A 10,000-nucleotide genomic window follows, 5' to 3' on the forward strand; every position below is an offset into this window, starting at 1 on the left:
TAATGAGGTCATAATCTTATGAGAGGGATAATGCTTGCTTCTACGGTAGCATAAAGTCAGACCTAGCACACATGTTCAAATGGCACATACGGCTATAAAAACCCTCTGACATAATATGAATAATCAACTGTATAAGCGGTTTAAGTATAGACTCATAATATCTATGTGTTAAATGCATAATACTAGCGCTCGTATTCGACAATCTTAAATAGTATGAGTTAAACAAATGATAGTTACGCCGGCCTCATGAACTTTAAAAGACTTCACTAGTCTTGAAAAAAAACCCAGCGATTTTGTAATGTATGATAAAATTACATATAAAAGCCATAATGATACAATGCATATCAAAATCATAAAAATACAATCAGAGGGTTCAGGAAGTGTAGGAAGACAATGTTGTTGATTCATAGTCTGTAGATCAGGAAGAATTTTTAAAAGATTACATCAGTGTTTTCACTCACCCCTTATAGAATAATACACCATTTAATAGTGATTCCGTTCAATGTAGGTGGTGTTTAAATATGGATAAAGCAAACCTCTCCTCGACTCACGGGCAACCTTTGTCTCGAAGATAGTGTGTGTGGTGGGTGTGGTACGTCTATGCAGATTATGTTAACACCTATCCATTATAAAATAATATTCCGTTCTCTGCACCAACCTGAAATTGCATTGAATTTGGACATTATAACTTGTACGTCATTTAAATTATACAAAGGGGAGTATTAAGCAACAAGTGTACTTTTTTTATTTGTTGTTAGCATTTTAAATCAAACAAAAATCTACTTCTAATCTCGTCTTCCCTAAAACTTCTATTTACTTTGATACTTTTTGTATTTACTGACTTTAACGAAGAGTTTCTAAGAAACCCTACAGCTGGGGTGTTATACTACAGTTTTTTTACAAATATTGAACATTTCGTAATCTCGGAGAGTGCCTTTCCAAGACCGGGCGTGCCCTCGGCCCGAAAATCCAGTAAAGGTCAAAATTGTATATTACTACACCCCTCCTCATCCAAAAACAGTCAGGATAACAAGGAATGTTTTTCAAACAAAGCAATTGAAATGAATTAAAAATTTATGTCAACAATTTTTGTAACTAGACTATCTTCCTATCTCTCTCTAGTTGGGTATTTACGTCATCTTTTTCGGTCAGATCATTAAGCACGATTGAGGACTCATAATCGTCCATTTTATGGATATTTGATCACAAATAAAATAATAGACAAAAAGATAAGTGTGGGATAATGAATATTTAATATAGACGTCTATATCCGCACATTTGCGAATCCAAACAGTTAAGTCCTAAACTTAGAATAAACTTTGCATTCATGAATTACACTGAACTTAATAGTTATTTGAGCCGTAACCATAAGTGAATTGTGTCATCTTTTTTTCTCAATTTGTTTTCTCACCAAGTAGGTAGTATGGGTAGGGCAAACTTTTCCTTGAACAATTTAGAAATAGATTTCTATCAAACTGCCGCTGTGAATCAAGATAGGCATCGGCCACGGCAGAACGTCCTAGTGCACTAAAAACAACAGAATGTCATGCTCCACAACAGGTTTGACCTTTGTCATCCTTAAAACTAATCTTATTTACTCTTTATTTGGCTTATTATAATACACAGCAGATTGTATTAATGTGTATTTTAAGTTTACACTTAAACTAACTATATTATCATCAATTCATACATTTTAGCCGTATCTAAACAGGCCAAAAAAAACCCCCACCAAAACAACAACAACAATAACAAACGAAAACTTTACCAATGAGATATGCACAAAATGTGAAATTCAATCTGGAAACAACACTCCTCTTTATCAAGATGTACTGTGCTTGACGAGGTTAGATGACAGAGAGTGACTATATCTATAATGATTGTAATGATTGCAAACTTATCATAGTCTAATCGGGTTCATTAATTAATAAATTGCATCTGGTACATTTGGTCAACGAATCGTACAAATAATATCCTCTTTACTATGAAGATTTTTAGGCATCGTCTTCTTCCTAAGATTATCTAAAGATTGTTTTTTTTATAACTCAAGTATTCTATAATCCACTGGAATGAACCGTGTTGAAGGTACTTATCTGCCTGTATTACTGAATGCTTTCACTACTTCTACAAAAAGCTATGTTTTACTATTTAAAGAATATCCCGCAGAGGCCGGTCATATGAACTGATGCGGATATATTTTCTCCTTAGCATAACATATTTCAGGATTTGATTAAAATTCATCTGGATTTGAGTGTGGCTAGACTTTAGTCATTATCATTATCGTGATAGCAAACCCATCTATAGTTGTAAAATAACCAAAGAATAAGTAAAAGTTATTGCTGATATTGATTAATTAAAAATGAATTTGTGACATCAGAGGAGAAAATTACTAGTCTTTATTTATCTTATTATGTATTTGATGATTTGGATTTTCACAACCAATAAGCCTCAGAAACCACTGGACCTACCGTAACCAAATGTTGCGTGACTATTATTACTAGGCATGAAGATGGTTTGCCTCTTTCATGAGATTAATAAGGCATCGTGGTGATTTTATTTAAAAATTAAATTAGTTTCGTCAAATTTCCATCGGGAACAGACGCCATTATTGTAGACCGTTGGTTATAGGTCAACCCTACTTTAATCGAGAATTACAATTAGGCGTGAGTACGACTTGCACTGAATCGATACCAGGTAGTGATTCCTCTCATTGTTTGTAATGCAAACAATTTCTCAAAATTTATATAAACTATTTTTCATTCTTAAATTTGGGAATAATTCTATGACACGTGAGCCAACCATTTAATATATTTGACCAGATAGTTTGCCTACTTGTTCAATGATTACGAATAGCTGGGCTCTCTAACCGAAGGTAACAAACAATGGCACCACACTTCACACGTCGACATTTGCCGACGTCTTACAGATTTATTCCGTTTTGTCTCTATCTGGGCAGTTCTCTCTTTGTATACAATACATATGATAAAATATTGCACATTTATTTATATCATTTATTAGATTTTTAAAGATTTTGTAGCTGTGATTTCCATTATTTAAAACAGATTGCATACAAGAGTCAATGAAAAGATTGAATTTTAAAGAGTGCTCACCATAACTTCCCCTTTCAACTAAATCTCCAAAAATTCCAAAAAGATGAATAGGGATACAAGGCAATTCTAAAGTCCATCTCTCCTACACGTGCTCAGACACTACTTTTTTCTAGCTCAATCTCATGCACACATACACATACACAAACACACACACACACATACACACACACACACACACATATATATATATATATATATATATATATATATATATATATATATATATACAAATACTTCAGCGTACACCAAACATTACACTAACCCAAATCCATGGTCAAAACATTTATGCTCCTCTCTCTCTCTCTATCTCTCTCTCTCTCTCTCTCTCTCTCTCTCTCTCTCTCTCTCTCTCTCTCTCTCACACACACACACACACACATATATATATATATATATATATATATATATATACACACACTCTCTCTCACACACACACACACACAACACATATAAATATAAATAAAAAACATTCATATCATTCACTCTCATTGGCGAAAGCCTAAGATTAAATCAACTTTGAACTTTGATCATCATATTAGAATTTTATTGATTGTCACACCTATTTCATAATCCATTGTACTAAACATTGAATAGATGTATTTTGAAAATTACAAAAGAATGTACGCATTTTAATCATCATCATCATCATCATCATTATAATCATCATCATCTGACCATCATCGTCATCATCAACATTTTCATCATCATCATCATTATAATCACCATCATCATCGTGATCATCATCATCATCATCATCATCATCATCATCATCATCATCATCATCATCAGCATCATCATCATCACCACCACCACTATTATCCTAATATCAAAAGAGACACCCTTTGCTCTCTGGGACCCCATTAATATAATGTCTCTTCGACAATAATAGATAAGAGAGCGTCATCATTCTAATCAATATCTGTCTCTGCCGTCATAACAAGTGAAAAACTGCTCTCTTCAACATCTCAATGAGAGGAGGGACTCGCTTTCAGTCTTAAGGGAATTCGTAACCTCATGAAATATACATGGGACTCATTGAAATAGGCAATGTTTTGGGGATCAACGCGGGTTAGGAACAAATAAATGATGATACCAAAAAAGTAAATGCAGTTTAACAATCTGGTCGCAAAAAAATGGTGACTTAAAATCTAAAAAAGACATTATGTAGTGGTGGTTTAGATGTTAAAAATTGAATCTTAGGAAAATGCCCATACCCCCCCCCCCCCCCTCCCCCAATTAACTTTTCAATCTGAAATTTATTTTAGCCGGATTTATTGCATCGGGATTTAAATGTAATTAAGACGGGTTTTTTTATGATGATAAGGATAACAATGACGATATTGTAGATAATATCGAATATGTTGTTAAAGGTGATGATGGTGATAATGACAGTGATGATGATGATGTTGATGATGATGATGATGATGATGATGATGATGATGATGATGATGATGATGATGATGATGATGATGATGGTGATGATGATCTTTTAAAAATGTTTTACTGCGACATGTAAATTCTCTAAATTTTATTTTTCAATATTCTATATCCCCATAGCTGAGACAGAACAGAAAAGACGAGGTAAGCTTTGATTCTTTTTCTTCTAGCTCGCTTTGATAACTTTTGAAGATTCAATGCAATCTTTGACTGGATTTGGAAACATAGAGATAATCTGCATTATATAACTAGCCTATGATTGGTTTATTATCCATGGAGCGTCAATTGAATCAGTATATCAGTACATTGGGTTGTTTTTCCCTTTGGAATCATGGTATTTTCCTTGTTTTTAATATACAACTCCTTTTATTCATCTCACTGGGAAATTTGTCTTTTGTGTCTATTTCAAGAGAAGACTGGAATAACCGTCAGCCGAAGTGCAGCGCCGCATACTATGTTAGGGTGAAGTGACTAGATCAAGGCTACACACCGCAGCGGGTATATTCGACATCGGTACATCTCTGTCAGACGCAAAGACCGTACCGCTGAACTACGTTGTCCCGTTCTCTTTCACGGTTTAAGAAACAAATAAATGGCAAAAACGTTATAATTAAATAATATCGCGTCTTAAATGTTCGCAGCTTTTTCAATCTTTTTGAGTATCTACAGCCAGCACTGACTTGAATGTTTCATATTGTATAAAATCTTGGTCTGAAAATTAACACAATGTTAATTTCGATGAATTAATATAAATTGTCTTTAATCCACCTATGTATGTTTATACAGTCATGTACAAAATATTCTAGACAGTTAATATTAGATATTATCTCACAAAAGAGATAACATATTGGAATATGTTATATACCATAAAGAATGGCTGAAAACGGGTGTCAACATGCTTTCACGCGTTTGCTAGAGTTCACATCGTGAATTAAAAAAAAAATTAATCTATGTACTTTTTATTAGTATTATGTGCAGAGTTTTAACATGTTTACAATGTGAAATCCTACAAACTGTGGAGTGATCCTCGACAATATTTGAGGTTTCCACAAGAAGAAGAAGAAGACGTAGAAGAAGGCATTTTATTTCTGTTGATATACCACCTGCCTTTATTGAAACAAGTGAGGAGTCGAAGCGGACCGCCGAACAGATCGGTACCAAAGTTACACGTTGAAACGCGCACCAAAAATATTTCAGATATCCATTTCGCATAACAACTGTTACCAGCAGTTGCCGTCCCAAATGTTATGCTCAGTGAGCTTGGTTTGAAAAGTCACAAATCCTTAATACGACCAAAGTTGACACCTTTGTACATTCTTGCTCTTCAGAGATGGCACGTAAACTGAGATTAGAATATGTGGGACGGCATTTTGTTTACAGACGAATCGCTTATTAAAGCTTATTCCAGACACAAACCAGTTTCGTTCTATCGACATCGAGGTAAACAGTTCAATGATGAAACAATCATTGAAGTAACAAATCAAGGATATGGATACATAATACTGTGGGGTGTAATAATTGGTGATAGAAAACTGAGCTAAAACGTATCAACCAAAGACTCAACTCAGGTCTATACATCACTAATATTCTTGAACCAATTGTCGTCCCCCATTTATTCAGAATTATAATAATCAAGTGGTGACATTCAACGTGATAACGCCACAGGACACAGAACTCGACAAATATCTGCTTTCCTGAATGATTCAAATGCAAGTGTGATGAACCCGTGGCCAGCTGTGTCACAGACACCGATCCTATTTGACAATATGTGGGATGTTATGAAAAGAAAGCTAAAATGAATAAGAGCGTTGTACAAAATCCGATTAAATGTTCGACATATATTCAGTAATGATAATATGCCAGTAGTAACAGTCCATCAACTGACATCATCAATGAGGCAAAGAGTCGTGGCATTTATCAATTCTAACGTTGGACATACAAAATACTGAAGTGCATCATGTGTGCTGACTTCAATGTTGTGCTCGATTAGCAAAATTAATTTTTAATGACTGGTTTTAAGAAACTGCAACAGTTAAATAAATTAAATTATACAACAAATGAAAGCTAGTTTTGTCTAGTTTTCAAATATGTATAAATGTCATTGTATGTGTTCCAACCATTATCGAACCATTAGCGGAAACATACTGCCTATGCTTTTAATTATGATAGACCCGGTATTTATTGGCTGTCACACCTCTTATAATTTATGTTTCGATATCAATTTTCAGGGACAGAAAATGGACGTTCGCAAGGGACATACCAAATGAAAGAAGGTGGAAAAGCATCATCTAATACCTCGTCTCCTTCTCCGAACGTTATTGTTATTCTGTTTTGTTTGTATATGGTGGCCATTCTCTGGAATCCACACAGAAGGGAACTGTCGTGATAAATTGAAATGATTCATATGAGACCCAATCATGGACAGTAATTTGGGACTTTTACAAGAATGTTTCATGACGTACGGAGTTCAGGATGACATACAATTTATATATTACAAAATTGTGAAACGGGTTTTTGCAGAATTGAATGCGTGCAATCGTGGTTAATATACTAAAAGGAAGTTACTACAAGAATTAATTCCATTGGATTTGCCAAGACATGCATCCATATACCACGATTACATGGAATACATGGTGACCATTATAGAAGACAGTTATTGGAGGTTAACATATATTTTGCAATAAACAATGTGATGTATGATTAACTACTGAAGGAGGATTGAGTATAAAGATTGTGTTAAGATTATATTTGTGAAAGTGATCGATGATTTTTGTCCATTTCACTACCTTTTCAACTGTAAGTATTTAGTTATGGAGTATCTATATAAACTTTCCGAACACTTATGTGAATGTTATGATTTTGTCTACGTTCTTGGTACTTCAATCAACACTAGGCAAAGCGATGCCCTTTCTTGGTGCGGATTCTTGACCTCTTACCATCCTACCACGGAATTGTGGCGCTCTGTAATATCGGTTTCAATATTGAGGTCAGGTCATCGATCGTCCTCTGACTTGTATATTCTGGAGATTTTACCTCGATTGTGTGTATTATTTCAAAAACAGATTTCTAGATGACAGCATTCATTCGGTACTGCATTGCCTGAAGCAGTGGCATAATATGGATCATTGGTTTATCAAAAATCGCCTCATTCTCTACACATCCTCTAATGATATTCGATAATAAACTTTGTTACCGGAAGAAGGGTATTGTGTCAAATTTCCTTTGTACATATCAACTCTCACTTTGACACCTCGATGGCATCAATAACCTTTGTACAGTAATGATGAAATTTGTCATTTATATCATTTTAATATCCTTTAACTGTTGTAATAGTAATATGCCCGTAAGCTTTATTAAAGGGAAAGTGGGACTAGAGGAAAGGTTAAGAAGGGATTTTGATAAACGATAAATTATTTTTAAATCTCTCAAATATACACTGTTTATAAAATATTCTTTTATTTTGAGGTTTGAAGATCATTTAAATAAACACGCAATTTCACATGTTGATACCAACAAGTGCTTTGACTTGTGACAACGTAGAACATTTGTATTTTCATTTAAACGACCATAACATTCCCTATCAATATATGATGAATCAGACAAGTTATATTTCAAACATGTAATTTAATAATTTTCAGACATTATTTGGCAAAAAGAAAAAAAACTTCAAGTTGAGATACCGGCTACCAGGTCATGTTATAGAAAGCATTGATTTTGTCTAAATAACTAAAGCTCTAGACAATTCGGACTCTGTGTTTGATGAAATCATCAGTTGCTAGCATAAAAAAGGGAGAATATTCAATAATGTCAGAGAAGCAGTCCACATTTCAAAACCGGAGCAGGGAAAACTCATTCTTTTTCATGGAATAGTTGATTGACAATATTGTGACAATGCCAAAGGCACCAAATCATCAAGTTAGTGCTGAAGAATAATTAATACATTTAAAGACATGGTTTTCATTTACATTCAAGAGTGTGATTAAAAGTATGTTTTGGGTTAACGACGAGTATGTTTCATTATAACGAATGTCCAGTATACGATTAGCACAAATCTCCAAACCGTTGAGCCTGAAAATGTAATCAAATTTGTAATTTCCATTGGAAAGGTATCACATGCAGAAAAAATATCACTGATGTTTTAATTGCTTTTCTTAAAGGGTCGCGCATAAAGCTATTCAGCTAATCGACTGCAATATTTAAATCTCAATCCCAAAGTTTTTGTCGTTTTAAGGGCGTTTTAAACATTTTGGATTATCATAACAACAAATAGCTGCCTGATTTAAGAAAATGGAATAACCTGGTTGAGAAGCGACCACTTGACCCACATCTGTTAAATTATGGCTTTATAAAAAGATTCGGTTATATTTTGGTGTTTACGTTCAAAAGTAACATTCATGTTAGCGTACTCACTTCCCAGTCTGATTGGGCTGAGTAGGTTCTTTCTCCTGCAAATGTGGTCACCTATGAGATGGGTAGCTAACAAAAGTAATGACGAGGCGAAAAATAACTCGTTTCCCTACCGCATTAAATTCCTGCTGCATAAAGAGCGACATATATGTATATATATATATATATATATATATATATATATATATATATATATATATATGTATATATATATATATATATATATATATATATATATATATATATAAAGAGAGAGAGAGAGAGAGAGAGAGAGAGAGAGAGAGAGAGAGAGAGAGAGGCGGAGAGGAAAACTCCCTAATAAATTTCATGATTTCATGTTAAAAGCCTTGTGCAGTTGGTGATCTTAATGTAACAATTTTGGAGAACATGTCTATTATTTTAGTATTTAGTTGGGAAAGGTACTTTTTAGACCAAATGCTTACATATATTTGCAATGTATTCTTTTATATTTGTGTTATTATGTTCTGAAATGTATCAGTTTTTCTGATTTTTTTAGATATTCACAACGGATCGCTTTATGACTCTCGAAAAGTTCCTCTGTTTATTAATTAACATTATTCCACCCCTCTTATTGGAAAAACCTTATCATTTCTTAGTAAATACTTATCTAATCGTTGAATAGTGTTTTGAACGCGTTAAATAAAAATGTAAAATGGCAGAATATTTTCGCACATTTTATTGGTGTGAAATTAGGTGCAAAAGACAGCTGATTGGTAACTATAATTTATAAATAATCTTTTAGGGCGCATGAATACAAATCCAACGTTTTTAGTTTTGGGTCAAATTTTCAGGAGAAAGATACACATTATGGTTAAAAGAAGTACTAATACCATACCATTTGGTTACAAAATATCTAATAATCTTACTTGTAGGGGTGGAATAAAAGTATTCTTTCATTGCTTTGCATTTATTAAACTCGTTATATTTTTATACTCGCAAGCTCGTTGTGTTTTGGGCACGATACAATATAACTCGTTTAATAAATACAAAGAGATGAAAGAATCGTATATTTTACTTTTGTGTTTGAC

At 33.6% G+C, this 10,000-nt stretch overlaps 1 protein-coding gene and 1 long non-coding RNA gene across 5 annotated transcripts in view; one reads left to right on the plus strand and one right to left on the minus strand.

Moving 5' to 3' along the window:
• The window catches only part of LOC144965193 (zwei Ig domain protein zig-8-like), a 164,507-nt gene extending 156,175 nt beyond the window's left edge, over positions 1-8,332 (plus strand). For 2 of the 4 annotated variants that reach the window (XM_078900269.1, XM_078900270.1), the window contains 2 exons: positions 4,665-4,688; positions 6,773-7,049. In XM_078900269.1, the coding sequence (XP_078756395.1) occupies positions 4,665-4,688; positions 6,773-6,930 (182 nt within the window). In that variant the 3' untranslated portion in view covers positions 6,931-7,049. Of the gene's footprint in view, positions 1-4,664; positions 4,689-6,772 lie in introns of all 4 variants that reach the window. The other 2 variants (XM_078900271.1, XM_078900272.1) reach the window with 2 other exon arrangements.
• Positions 1-10,000, minus strand: part of LOC144965197 (uncharacterized) — a 567,438-nt gene that overhangs the window by 351,787 nt on the left and 205,651 nt on the right. The window lies entirely within an intron of this gene.

The sequence above is a fragment of the Berghia stephanieae genome, chromosome 2, assembly GCF_034508935.2.
Source record: "Berghia stephanieae isolate SIO BIC M18660-M18661 chromosome 2, UCSD_Bste_1.3, whole genome shotgun sequence".
Taxonomy (NCBI): domain Eukaryota; kingdom Metazoa; phylum Mollusca; class Gastropoda; order Nudibranchia; family Aeolidiidae; genus Berghia; species Berghia stephanieae.